At 43.5% G+C, this 14,297-nt stretch overlaps 1 protein-coding gene across 1 annotated transcript in view; it reads right to left on the bottom strand.

The window, feature by feature from the left end:
• galnt18a (UDP-N-acetyl-alpha-D-galactosamine:polypeptide N-acetylgalactosaminyltransferase 18a) overlaps nt 1-13,208 on the bottom strand; it is an 89,462-nt gene extending 76,254 nt beyond the window's left edge. The window contains exon 1 of the mRNA XM_029634723.2: nt 12,890-13,208. Coding sequence (XP_029490583.1) covers nt 12,890-13,130 — 241 coding nt within the window. The 5' untranslated portion in view covers nt 13,131-13,208. The remainder of the gene's footprint in view (nt 1-12,889) is intronic.
• Nucleotides 13,209-14,297: the final 1,089 nt, after the last annotated feature.

Below are 14,297 nucleotides of genomic sequence, written 5' to 3'. Positions count from 1 at the left end.
GGCATCAGTAATGAGTATGTGACTGAGGGTGTGGTGAGTGTGTGTGTGTGTGTGTGTGTGTGTGTGTGTGTGTGTGTGTGCGCACGTGTGAGTAAGCGTGACCGAGGATAGTCTGAGGGAGAGCAGTAGTTGTTAGCCATTTAACAGTCTTATGACCAAGGGATAGAAGCTGTTTAGGAGAATGTCGGTCTGAGCATTGATGCACTGGTACCGCCTGCCAGACGGGAACATGGAGAATTGTGACAAGTTTGGGAGAGAAAAAACGAAAACGATTCAAAATTATCTCGATGATACAGACCGGACTGCACAGATTAAACTGCTGTAATATATCGAGAGACAATCAAGTTGAGATGTTTTATAAAACGATAGGACTAATGCACGTCGTCACGTGACCTTTCATTACAGTCATTCTGATAGAAATGCAGGGTCTATGGAAATGGTATTCACTTGTCAGGACCAACCTATATCCTTCCAAATTAAATCTTAATCTTAGCGTTGTGGAGTTTAAATATTCAGTGACAGAGATTTTAAATCTTTTCCTGAGAACAAGGCAGTTGCAGCACACTCCTGCCCACAATATGCTAGACTTACACTCCCAATCAGGAAAACAGGGCCCAAGTTTAGGAAGCACATGGCCCCCCCCCGAGTGAGAGGAAAACTAAGTCTTCAAAAGACCAATTACTCCACAGCTGGAGGCCAATGCTGATGCCTTTGTTCAAACCACTCCCAGTCAAATCTGCACCTGATTGCATCTTCTACTGTACAATTACCACCACTGCATTTAACACAGTCAAATGAGCTAGAAACCAATCACAAAAAAATATCTACTATAATAAAAAATAATGGACTTAGTTTGGCTTGGTTTGAAATTGAGGTAGCGTCTACAATTCTTTCTTTCAAATGAAATTAATATTCATTACATAACACAACCAGAATGCCTAAATGAAAATGTTTTTCTTTAGACTTAAATTACAGCCTCCAGATTTTCAAAAGATCAAACTAACCATAGCTAAGCCTGTAGCTTTTCCTTCATTATAGCTTTCAAAGCCCACTAATTAACGTGATACAAGTTCATAACCCGTTCACTCCAACTCGGATTTCCCTCCGCCACACTGAGCTTGCAAATGGCCTTGTAAAATGTGAGCGACCAATAGTTTCCAACAGTGGCAGTCTTGCCTCCTCGATTTGTACGGACACTGGCGAAACTGATTTATACTTTTAGCTGCGAGTGATGAGGCACCACTGCTGTACGGAGTATGGCACTATTCCAACAAGCACAAAGCAGATCGTGAACTGCGATAATAGACGAGGCCTAATATGTGATCTGAATTCATTTGTTGTTGCTGGCGGTGGAGTGACTTAGCAAATGCCAATGAGACTGCTTATCAAAAGCCAATGAGACTGCTTATCAAAAGAAACAGCTCAATAAGAGATAATTGTCCCCATTACTGTTTTAGCTTATTTTCAAGGTAACAGTCATCTTGAATGGCTATTTTGCAATGCAAGTAATTATGACTATAATACATGCATTACATTTAGCATATGCTTTGAATAATTTCCCATCCCATTTTGCAACAAAGTGTTTATGTGTTGATGTAGAGTTCGTATAATTTCCCCTCTGCAGGTCCACATCGAAGAAAGTGTGAATGAAATGGATCAAAATGCTAAGTGTGCTTCCTCAAACTAAAACAGACAGGGTCTCTCGAGGCCCCGTGGGCCTGAAGGGAAACGAAAAAGGTTTGAAAGAAGAAAAAGGCCTCGCTCTCAAGTCCTACCCATCACATCAGGGACAGAGGTTGACTGAGGGAATAGTAAGAGCTAATGTGAGTGAAATCAAGGGCTACACAAGCTCCATGTTGAGTTTTGAACATGTGGCACAGTGCGGGTGCACGGTTACCCTTGCACCCGCAATGACACTAAGGTCAAGACAACCGCAATGATATTAAATCATTCAATAATATGCCAAACTGAAAGAGGGCAGCCAGTGGCAAACCTCTGTTCTGCCGAGGCCATTGAGGAAAACATGACCTGACAGACTAAATACAACATTTGCACGTATTCGCCCTGCCACCTCCCCCCAGAGAGGCTAAAAGGAACAGACAGCCCACTCACATATCCTGGGAAATATACATGTATTAATTTCTTGCAGACACACATTTACTGAAGCTTTCACAAGGGCCCTTCACTAAGATGCTGGGATGGGCAGGGCTGTGGTATGCTGGGCGGGGGGGGGACTATGCGCGTGAGATTCAGACGCAGGACTGAATGGGATTCTTGCTGACCATCTGCCTGACCAGCCAGGGCAGAGTGCCCACATCTGTGGGCTGGGAGGGCAGTTGTAATTCTTTGTGCCCTTTAAGCACTACAATAACCAATCTGTTTACCATGCATTTAAGTAAACAGAGCCCAGGACTTCAAAAACTCACAGCAAGAGGTAATTAACTACTTTAAAAGACAACCTATTTAAAATAGTTGTTGAGGAAATTGACCCACTACTGTTGTTTACTTCGAGCATCTATGTCATCGAGAGTCTACTATTAAAGCCTTTGTGTTAATACACCCAGAGTGTCCTCCTCATCCCTGTCACAGATGCGTGTCACCCTGGAGTGTATGCACAGCCTTCAGTATCAGTCTGGCTTGATGAGTTGGATTCTAAATCTGACAGAGTAGAGAAGGCCACATCCAAATCAGCTCAGTCAGAGGTGTTTAGTAAGTATCTGCCTGCTGTCCCTGACCTCCGGGTGGCGCCACCCGCAGCAGCGGGCAGAAACACATTCCAGCCACCATTATCAGGCACCTCATTTAAAGAGAGAGTCGGGACAGCTGACAGAGGCAATATCTCTTGCACCATTACCTACTGTTTAGGGCCCGTTTTAGCTTTAAGTGTTCGGAAGAAAACCTTTATTTTGAACCTTTCCCCTACACAAGAAAAAAAGCCAATAAATAATAAAGTCATTGTGTCAGGTGAGGGTTATAGATAGATATCATGTGAAGGTCAGAGCAGAGGAGCCTGTAGTGCAGCGGACCTCTTGACCTTCAGTCCACCCTACTGTTTTGTAGGCTGTTTGAGATCCATTAACTAGAGTGGAATATTCAAGAGGTGCCTGAAACCCAGGAAGTTCTCATCTGATGTGCGGGTGTCACCTAGTCACTGATGAAATCAAAATGCAACGCCCCCACACTTCAAAGAGGATTGGAAATGCATCTGAACTTCACACTTGTGAGCGTGCTCCACTCCTCTCAGTGACAACCCGAAAAATAACAAGAGGCGTTAGATCCCCAAAAGCTCCCATTCCGTCAATCATCTGTTGGTGTCAAAGATGTACGGTCTCTCTCGCCAAATCGCAACCATTAGCTCACTAAACCCAGCGAGAGTCATCGGGCAAAACTGGCAAGGGCACTCCAACTCTACAGACCCTCTCAGAAAAACACACACACTCAGATGCCCACCACTGCTTCTATGCCCATTGCACAGTCATGCCCCAGGTCAGCTGGCACAGCTAGGCCAGTATGTGGGTGGATCAGTAGGTCAACGTGGGGTTTAGGGTGATTCATCAGACTAGTGCAAATGCAGTTTACTGGAATATAATCAATCACAACCCTGGTGGTTTACATAGGAGGGTGTATATGGTGGTGTTGTCTGTGGTTGATTTATGCTACAGTCTAGCCTACAACAGCTGTTTCAAAGCACAGTGTACTCGCTTTGAAACAGCCAATTCATAACGTTGATTAATCCACTGCTTCGTTCACACGACGGCGTTAGTGAGACAGGATAAAAAGCAGCGACATTCAGATGGCGATGAGAAGTGTGCTCGCAGAACGGATGCCCAATTAACCTCCATCGCATGGCTCCGTGGAGGGGCCCCGGAGTTATAATAAGCCCACCGGAGAGCAGCCTGTGCTGGGCAGATGGCAGCTCACAAACCCCTGAGGTGGACGGAGGGGGATGCAGGTGCTACATGTTTCTACTGAACATTTTACAGAGAAGCCACAGGTGCTTTTATGCACATTGAATCGAAAGTCTCACAAATTGGAATACACCTCCTGTTGCTACAGCATATTTTGCACGTGCATAATGTAAAGCTAATTAGATAGCATTCATTTTCAGGTGGTTAGAGGGATCTTTTCCTTGACATGGTAAAAGGCAGACTCAAGCCACTCCAGGGACAAATTACAATTTTGCAGCAATTCAAAACATGTCAAAAGGAAATTATTTATTAAATTTGGGCAACTAGGGTGTCTTGAAGGAATCTCCAGAATTCTATTTGAATAAGACAAACTAAATTAACTTCCAATTTATTATTTTGAGCTCAAATTATTTCCAATACACTGCATCCTTTCATGGGAGCAGTATAGAATACAGTATTCTGCATGTTGTGTCTATGAAGTGCTATCCCTATTCGATACGTCTCTCCCCTTTGGGATTCTCTCTGTAGCACTGCGCTCCACAAATCAAAAACGGAACAATCTTGTGATGCACTGCTGAAAATCTAAAATGGTCAAATGCAAAAAGAATACTTCTCAGGCTATCTAGCCTATAGTACAGGTCATCCGACTTGACCAAGGACATCCCTCTCTCTCTCTGTGCTATATCCTGTGTTGAACAGAGTAGCTCTCTGATTATTGATTGACAGCTCTACTAACCCGGTTCCATTTCCATCTGTAACGGAAACATTCGCCGACATGCTTAAAACTGTTACATGTTTCAAAAGCTGCCTCATAATATATTGATTCTATTCAGGTTCATAAAAGAAGAACTATCCACACAAAGGCAGCTGGATTTTCTGCATGACTCGAGGTTGAAAAGGAAATGTGCAAGAGTGGCACTGAACTGTGTCTTCTTCCTGTCCTAGCAGCGTCATGCAATCGGCTGACCAATCATGGGTTACCATGGTAATTGTGGGAATGGACAAAGAAGTATGGTGGAAAGAGAATGTAAGGGAGTTCAAGCATATAGAGATGCATTTCTGGTAAAATAGCGTAGGACATGATGCACTGTGAGCATGTTTATGCATGCAGGCAATGCTTGGGAGTCAAAGCAAGATGGTGGGAGAGAGTTGGTAGGCTTGTGTGTGAGAGTGTGTGAGACACACACAAGGCCAAATTAAAGGAAGCGCGAACGAGCAAAGAGCATGTACACACTGGAATTAGAATGCACGGTAGTGATGACTGAAAACAGACGGGCCGCCAGCGTCAGTGCCGTCAAAAGCGCTGTGCGCTTCAAATTAGAAAGCAAGTCTGTCTCTCGCATCTACGCGAAGCAGTGCTCGTTTGCGTTTGATTTGGCCTACAAGAGTGTGAGTGTGAGTGCGAGCGAGCGAGCGTTTGAGGGAGACAGAGAGAGTCCGTGTGTGGGTGAGAGAGAGCGAGAGCGTTTGTGTAGTTGTTTGCTTTGTTTCTCATCCTCTTAACTTTATCCCAGTCTGTACGCTGCTACTTATCTCTGATGAGTTTTAGAGATGAGAACACTCCGCTCGCTCTGGTTTATCCAGCACTCCACACAGGTTCTCTGTTTGCCTAATTAATCTGGAGTTACATCCCATTGCCTCTAATTACAACATTCATCCCATAATCCAGGAGAGAAGATGGTAATTATTATTGCGCTGTGCCGCTTGGGCTTCGTCTGGAGCCGTATCACCCTCAGTCTGTGGTAGTACTCATGACAGCAGGAGGAGAAATGTCTGTTCGTGAGACTCAGATGATTCATCTGGCGGTCTCAGAATAATTGGCTTTTTCTTTTCTTACACAGACATGAAATATCCACAAAAAAAAATTCAACCACGCAACTTCACTTATGGTGGGATGCCGAATGAGCCAAGAGAGATCTCTCCACCTCCTGTGTGGTCACTCTGTCATAGCCTGATTGTCACAGGCTGGTTTGTCAGAGGTCAGTAGAGACCTGACAAACAGGAATAAGTGGCAAGCACCATTCAACATTGCTCGTGTCATATGGAAGGCACAACTGACCACCTAAGATCAATAAAAAAAGGTACAAATTTAAAAGAGGGATATTCACACCTAAAACACATAGCTCAAGGTTCCTTTTTGTATACACAATTATTTTGTGTAGCAGATCTTTGGATGTACAGTCCTACCATCATCATCATCATCATAATAATAATCTTCTAATTCCACAAGTGGTGAAAGGGCAGGAATGTTATTATCACACAGCACAGTCACCCACAGCAGCCTGAGAAGACCGGAACCCCAGAGAGGAGGTTCAGAACAAGGAAAGGTGATCGTCAAGGAGTGGTCATGGGGCAATAGATAATGAGACAACCTCGTCACCAGTTCTAGACAGTAAATGCTTACCTGCTATTACCTTTCTGTATAAACAATTTTCTTGTTAAATTGTAGAATATGAATTGTGTACAGTATGAAAATAAGAGATCCTCTGCATTCTTACATAATTTAGCTTTGCATTGTATGTGTTGCCCTGCAAAGTGAGTGAATACTTCCTCTCCGGTGTCACTGGGTAGTTTGTGGGCATAGACAAATGCTTCCTCGTTGCCAATGGAAAATGACAAACTATTTCATTAAGCGGAGAGAAAGACTGCTATAAACATGGTCTGTTGAGCTGGAAATTTGGATTCTTCACAACTTACAGAATGTCTCAGAAAACTCAATATATTTGGACAAAACCAACCACCTACTGTCTCTGGATGCGAAACATCAATCTCGAGTGAAGGCTGGGGCCCAGAAATGTTTGTCCTTTTCTACAGGGGAGATTAAGGTCAATAAGCAGTACAGTACAGCACAGATGGGTGGACGGGCAGATTTATCCACTACCCAGCAGAGAGAAAAGCCTCAGCAGCTACAGAGAGAGAGTGTTAGCAATTGATGTTATTCTTCAATAACACAAACTCCAAAGCATATCAGGGGGATGAAAACATGTTTATTTGAGAAGGACAAATCAAGAGGTTACACTGGAAGGTAGATGTTCAGTCTCCCCTGTCCTCAACTTTTCTCCACTGAACAAAGGAAAGGGATACCATTTATAACCCCCCACCCCACCCTAGCCTGGGGTTGACCAATCAGAAGTCCTTGCAGTACAACTGGCCAAAAAACAAATATGCTGCTCCCGACTCAATGTACAGAACGTAGCACAAGTAGGTCTGAGTTCAGGAGTGACATTCCACAGATTCTAAACAGAGGTTGAACTGAAACCCAGCTCCGATTTACAATTCACGATTGACCATTAGTACTAGACTTTGTTTAGTACTCTCGTCCTTTCAAACTCTCCGTTGTGTATTTATCTTCAAAATATTATTATGAGAGCTTACAGCAGAAGCTTAACTAGAGAACACCCAATAAAAACCTAATTCTGGGTGCCTCCCGGGTGGCTGCAGTACAGCGCCAGCTGTGCCATCAGAGTCCCTGGGTTCGCGCCCAGGCTCTGTCGTAACCGGCCGCGACCGGGAGGTCCGTGGGGCGACGCACAATTGGCCTAGCGTCGTCCGGGTTAGGGAGGGCTTGGTCGGTAGGGATGTCCTTGTCTCATCGCGCACCAGCGACTCCTGTGGCGGGCCGGGCGCAGTGCGCGCTAACCAAGGCTGCCAGGTGCACGGTGTACCGGAGGACGCATGACTTTCAACCTTCGTCTCTCCCGAGCCCGTACGGGAGTTGTAGCGATGAGACAAGATAGTAGCTACTACAACAATTAGATACCACGAAATTGGGGAGCAAAAAGGGGTAAAATTCACAAAAAAAAAAAACTAATTCTGGTTCATTTGCCATTTTACAGTTAGTATATAATAAAACGGTGGAGTTTTTGAACTGAAATCAGCTTCCGAACCTCAAAAAAAGGTTAAACGTTGTTCACCGTCAAAAGCTGTGTGGTGTTCTTTCATTCAAGCAACAACTTCACCGTTGACAGGCTGGGGGCATCTATATCTATAGCACCCCTGTTGTGCTCATCTACACCGTATGACCAGGATTACACCAACATACTCTACTGGGAAAATCATCTGGCCAAAAAGGAGACTTGTGTTAAGATCCTTTGACTCTAAATATTTAGCAGAAATCAGAGTTTGAGTACTAACCTCAAGGAGAAAGGTACTGTAATGTACACATCAATGGAGGAAATGAACATTCCCAATATAACCTTGAAATATCAAATCCCAAAGTATTTGATATTTGTAATGAGAGAAAAACATTGGTTTGAGACAAGATTGTACATTTCACCTAGCTGTTTGTAAATCACTGGATTCAGTGGGATCGGTGTCGGTCTAACTTGTGGATCATAATCTATTTTATATCATAGAGTATAATCTTATTTTACATTCTGACAAACCCTGTTTCCTCAACAGCTGTGAAGGAGGTAATCAGAGTCCCAGCTCAATAGGGATTACAAATATATATTGATTCACAGACATCAGCAAACGTGTGAAGCTCGAGACATCAGACAAGGGTTTTGATTAGACAGATGAAAAATGGCAAATTATGATTTTGCAGATCTAAAAATAATAAAAGACCTTTCAAAACATCTGATTGAAGAAAATAACATTGTCAATTCAAACGAAGGCAGCCTACTATTTAAAGTCCCACAGCTTTCTTTTGACATATTAAATCTCCTTTGTGATGTTGTGAAAGGGTGCCGTGGGTCAGACAGCAACCATACAAAAACATGAGCAAAGTAGCACAAATCTTCCTCAGGCAAAAAAGGGAGCAATTCATTGTCAAGCCAAAACATAATGAGCTGACCCAAATAAATAAATAAATTACTGCCACTGCTGTGCACTTGAAAGTGGTGATTGTAAAAATACAAGATAAAATTGTTACACCATTTCGACACCCTTCTAGGAGTCAGAGTGAGGATATGGCATGAAAATGAATATGTTATTTCTGCTCGATGCAGCACTATTCTACCTGAAGACACAAAACACATCAGCATTTTTTCATTTTTGGTGAATGGGGTGGTGTACCTAATAAACTGGCCATCAAAACGGTTCACTAGCAATTTTGGCAAAAAACTAGTAGTTAGATACTAACACCAGAAAAAAATATGTACACTCTGCACAGCTGTATATTCTACAGAGTAGTCTGTATGATAGAAAGCGTGTTAACTGTGAGGCAGGTTGGATGACCTGAGAGAAAGTGGGGAGAATAATCTTTTCTTATCTTGCCAAAGGACTGTCAGTCAAGTAAATAGCTGCAGGGCAGGAGCCTTTCCTCCGCTGCTATGGGGAGCACCAAAAGGGTAGTGACAAAGTCCCAAATGATAGTGAACGACAGTGACAGAGTCATCCAGTATTGGATTCCAAGTCAAACAGATCATGTGTGCAATGTCAACGGATCCTCAGCACAACCCATCATGCAAAGTGTTTTTTTTTTTTTTGACAAACTTAGTGACACACTGCTTAGGTAAGAGTGAGACAGGTGTACTTTATGCATGACTTACCCACACACACCCCCCTCTAGAGGAGGTGGGTGTGGAGCGGGTCATAGCTCCAAACCCCTCCCGACTGTCCCCTATGGAGGTTAAGTCCATTATGAACCTCCCGAGGAGGGTTTTGGACCGACTGCAGTGTGGCAGTCCCTCTTAAGTTTAATTAAAGCTCAGCGTTATAGGCCTAGTGAGGGCCAAGCGAGGGCCGATCGAGCTGCTGAGAGAGCACCCTGCTGAGAGAGCATTTTAATTGTGTGAGAGGGTGTCAGCTTGTGTTACCTGTCAGTCTGTAATACCTTCATGTTTCAAGCAGACCACCATAGTCCCTGTGCCCAAGAACACCGAGGTAACCAGTCTAAATGACTATAGCATTCACATCTGTGGCCATGAAATGCTTTGAAAGGCTTGTCATGGCTCACGTCAACACCCCCAACAGATCCATAGATGACGCAATTTTATTGCACTCCACACTGCCCTCTCCCACCTGGACAAGAGGACCACCTATGTGAGAACAATACATCCGCCACACTGACCCTGAACACGGGGGCCCCTCCTGTTCCCCCGGTTCACCCACTAATGTATGGCCGCGCACGACTCCAACACCATCACCGACAACGGTGTTAGGCCTGATCACCGACGACGAGACCGCCTATAGAGAGGTGGTCAGTGACCTGGCAGTGTGGTGCCAGGACAACCTCTCCCTCAACGTCAGCAAGACAAAGGAGCTGATCGTGGACTACAGAAAATGGAAAGCCGAGCACGCCCCCATCCACAGGGCTGTATTGGAGTGGAGAGCTTCAAGTTCATTAGTGTCGACATCACTAAGGAATTAACACGGTCCACCTCAGTTGAGGCTCCACAGTGAATTTTTTTAAATGTTTAAATTTTATTTTTTAAGTCAGACATTAAATTTTTTAAATTAAACATTTGACTCATCACATGCTGCTGCTTCTGATTATTATCTAGCCTAGTGCCTAGTCACTATACCCCTACTTATATGTACATACACTACATTAAAAAAGTATGTGGACACGTGCTCGTCGAACATCTCATTCCAAAATCATGGGGATTAATATGGAGTTGGTCCCACCTTTGCTGCCATTACAACCTCCACTCTTCTGGGAAGGCTTTCTACTAGTTGCTGGAACATTGCTGCAGGGATTTGCTTCCATTCAGCCACAAGAGCATTAGTGAGGTCAGGCACGGATGTTGGGTGATTACGCCTGGCTCGCAATCGGCATTCCAATTCATCCCAAAGGTGTTCAATGGGGTTGAGGTCAGGGCTCTATGCGGGCCAGTCAAGTTCTTCCACACAGATCTCGACAAACCATGCGTGTATGGACCTCGCTTTGTGCATGGGGGCATCGCCATGCTGAAACAGGAAATGGCCTTCCTCAAACTGTTGCCACAAAGTTGGAAACACAGAATAGTCTAGAATGTCATTGTACACTATAGCATTAAGACTTCCCTTCATTGGAACTGAAGGGCAAATCCCGAACCATGAAAAAACAGCCACAGACCATTATTCCTCCTCCACCAAACATTTCAGTTGGCACTATGCATTGGAGCAGGTAGGGTTCTCCTGGCATCCACCAAACCCAGATTTGTCTGTCGGACTGCCACACGGTGAAGCTTGATTCATCACTCCAGAGAGCGCGTTTCCACTGCTCCAGAGTCCAGTGTCGGCAAGCGTTACACCACTCCAGCCGACACTTGGCATTGCGCATGGTGATCTTAGACCTGTGCTTAGCCATGGAAACCCATTTCACAAAGCTCCCGATGAACAGTTATTGTGCTGATGTTGCTTCCAGAGGCAGTTTGGAACTTGGTAGTGAGTGTTGCAACTGAGGACAGACATTTGTTATGCACTTCAGCGATCCTGTTCTGTGAGCTTGTGTGGTATACCACCTTGTGGCTGAGCCGTTGTTGCTCATAGACGTTTGCACTTCAAAATAACAGCATTTACCGTTGGCCGGGGCAGGTCTAGCAGGGAAGAAATTTGACAAACTGACTTGTTGGAAAGGTGGCATCGTATGACAGTGCCACTTTGAAAGTCACTTAGCTCTTCAGTAAGGCCATTCTACTGCCAATGTTTTCCTATGGAGATTGCATGGCGGTGTGCTCAATTTTATACACCTGTGAAATAGCCAAATCCACTATTTTGAAGGGGTGTCCACATACTTCTGTATATATATATATATATATATCTACCTCCATTCTCATACCCCTGCACATCGACTCTGTTCTGTGACCCGTGTATGTAGCCAAGTTATCATTACTCATTGTGTATTTATTCCTTGCGTTATCATTTATCTCTGAATTTCTGGGAAAGGCCAGTAAGTAATAATTTCACTGTTATTTTACACCTGTTATTCACAAAGCATGTGACAAATAAAATTGTATTTGATGGTAGCAGGGCTGGGTGGTAACTAATGGGAAACAAGACCTGACATGTCTTCTACTGTACACATGCAGCACAAACTGCTGCCATGTACTCTATATTTGAAGAAGCAGCACTCACACATGAGTATCTGACACCCTATGGTCCACTGCAAAGATGTGAAACTCCATGCTATCCCTCATTTCATCATAAAAGGGCTAAATTGGACAGACAGACATTTGAGAGAATTAGGCTAGGTGTTAAAGGTCTTTTGAGGTCTGACAGTTTGTCAAGTGATCTCCTCAGCTCCCGCCATGCTAACAGATATCATTGACAACATAAACAGATCCACAGTAATGTAATACGGCACCAGCTACAGGAGTGCATCTATGTGACACTGAGTACATGGCCAAATGCATGCTCCAAGTGCTAAATTTACTCATCAGTTCACCCCAGCATCGGCACTACTCTGCATTCTGACCGCCAATGTGAAGTGCACAGCACTAATTAATATTTCCTATTTGTCCATCATATTGTAACACATGCCCGCAAGTTCTTTTTTTTTTGCCCCAGGATTTTTGTTTTTGATACAACATAATTACAATAAAACCACAAAGAATTAATCTCAAATGCGTTAATTTAGGAAATCTGTTCCCAAGTATTCCAACAAATACAAGGTATGAAATGATTGTATTGGAAAATAACAATCTATTTTTAGGCTTCGTTGTTGTCAATTTGCAGTGTACACATTATTTTAATTATGTTCCGGCCCCAACCATCCCCCCCCCCCGGCAAAAATCTGCCTGCGGCTGAATCTAGTTACCTACCCCTGTTGTAACCTATTATTGAAAATATATTTAGCCTCTATCAGCATGGTGTTAAAACCACTGCTTAGTTCGTTTTACGGTACTTGGACTACACAATGTGGTTGATATTGATAACCACATTTCAAGGAAGAGTTTTGGTTACATTTTATTTTACATTTACGCCTACATTATTTTCCAATTTACTTGGCATTTATTTAATATAATATTCTAAATATGTAACGTTACTTGCTAAAACAAAACTGTGGACATATCCTATGCATTGTCCCTAGAACCGTAAATCCGCATGTAGCCTACCTTGGATGTGTTGGTTGACCACATTTTCCAGTCGGTCCAGTCTCTCTATAATCTTCAGAGTTTCTCCCTTGTTGTCATCGTCAAACTTTCTCTCCGGTTCTGTCTCTGAGACTTTGGTGTTCACATTGGCCACATAATTAGTGATCCAGCCGACGTAGAGAAGACAGACAATATTGGTCATGCCACTCAAAATTACGCATGTCGACACCAAAGTTTTGGTTCTCCTAGAGCAGACCATCATCGCGACATCCCTCCATACGGTCCAACGCGTATACAAACGCAATATAAAAAAACTCACAAAACTAAATGACAGTACCGTAGTTTCAGATCATCCAGGATTATAGCCTGCTGAGATTGACAGCAAACGCAAACACAGAAACGTAAATTCGTAGATGCACTATACTATACCGTACCGGGCACCAGCTGAAATCCGCTGCTACAAAGTAATCGTAGAGCTGGCGGCCAATGAAATCCTCCGGAAATGTACAGTGCATATCCGATCATTACACTATCCAATTGTAGCATGGGAGGCGTGTTCTCCACAATTCTCTCGTCCTTCGAATGGGACAGACTTTTGACGTAGGTTAGGGGAGCATTTAGCTAACTCTAACCATTTTCCTAACCTTAACCTCATTCTCCTAACCAGGGCCCCCTTTCCCAAAAGCATATATAAGGCTAAATTCGTCGTTAGAACCTTCGTAGGAGCATCATTAAATCTCCGAGCTGTTTCCCAAAACCACCGTTATTAACGTTGCACTTGAAAACGCTAATAATCTAACGCCTCATAGAACAGCTAAATGCGTCATTAGATGTTTTTTTCCCCATCCCTCGTCACTTTATACACAGAAGAACTCCGCTAAACATAGAATCACAGTGTTTATCAGTCTCTCTGTGACCGCCAATAACTTCACAACAAAGTTGACTACAAATACAAAGTTACTAAATTCTTTGCAATTGTTACAAACAAGCGAAGGATAAAACGATGCTTCAAATGAAAACAGATTACTGCATTCAAATAGCCTACCAACAGTATGGGCCTGTATATTTAAACAATATTCAAATACATTTCATGTTCATTCAATTTAGTTTTATTTTTCCATTTGGCTACTGTCAAAATTTTGCCATCAATATATTTAATGATGTGTAGCTTAACATGGAAGCAATGATGCTATCACGTTTAAAGACCCAAATGCAAACAGTCAAAGTAACTCCTGGAAACAGGAGACAAAGGGCTGTGACACATGGTTTTAATTCTAGACACAGGAAAGGTAGGAAGTATACAGAGGGTACGGGGCAACAGAGGACAAACAGCAGAGGGTCAAATGATCTTGGGTGCCAGCGCATCTGGCTTGACCTTCTTGGATACCGGTCGGTGCTGCGGAAGCAAAGTGGCCCGGGCCTTACTGAA

Source organism: Oncorhynchus nerka, linkage group LG25 (assembly GCF_034236695.1).
Source record: "Oncorhynchus nerka isolate Pitt River linkage group LG25, Oner_Uvic_2.0, whole genome shotgun sequence".
Taxonomy (NCBI): Eukaryota; Metazoa; Chordata; class Actinopteri; order Salmoniformes; family Salmonidae; genus Oncorhynchus; species Oncorhynchus nerka.
Note: the sequence above shows the minus strand (reverse complement) of the source record. Positions and strands in the feature narration are given on the sequence as shown.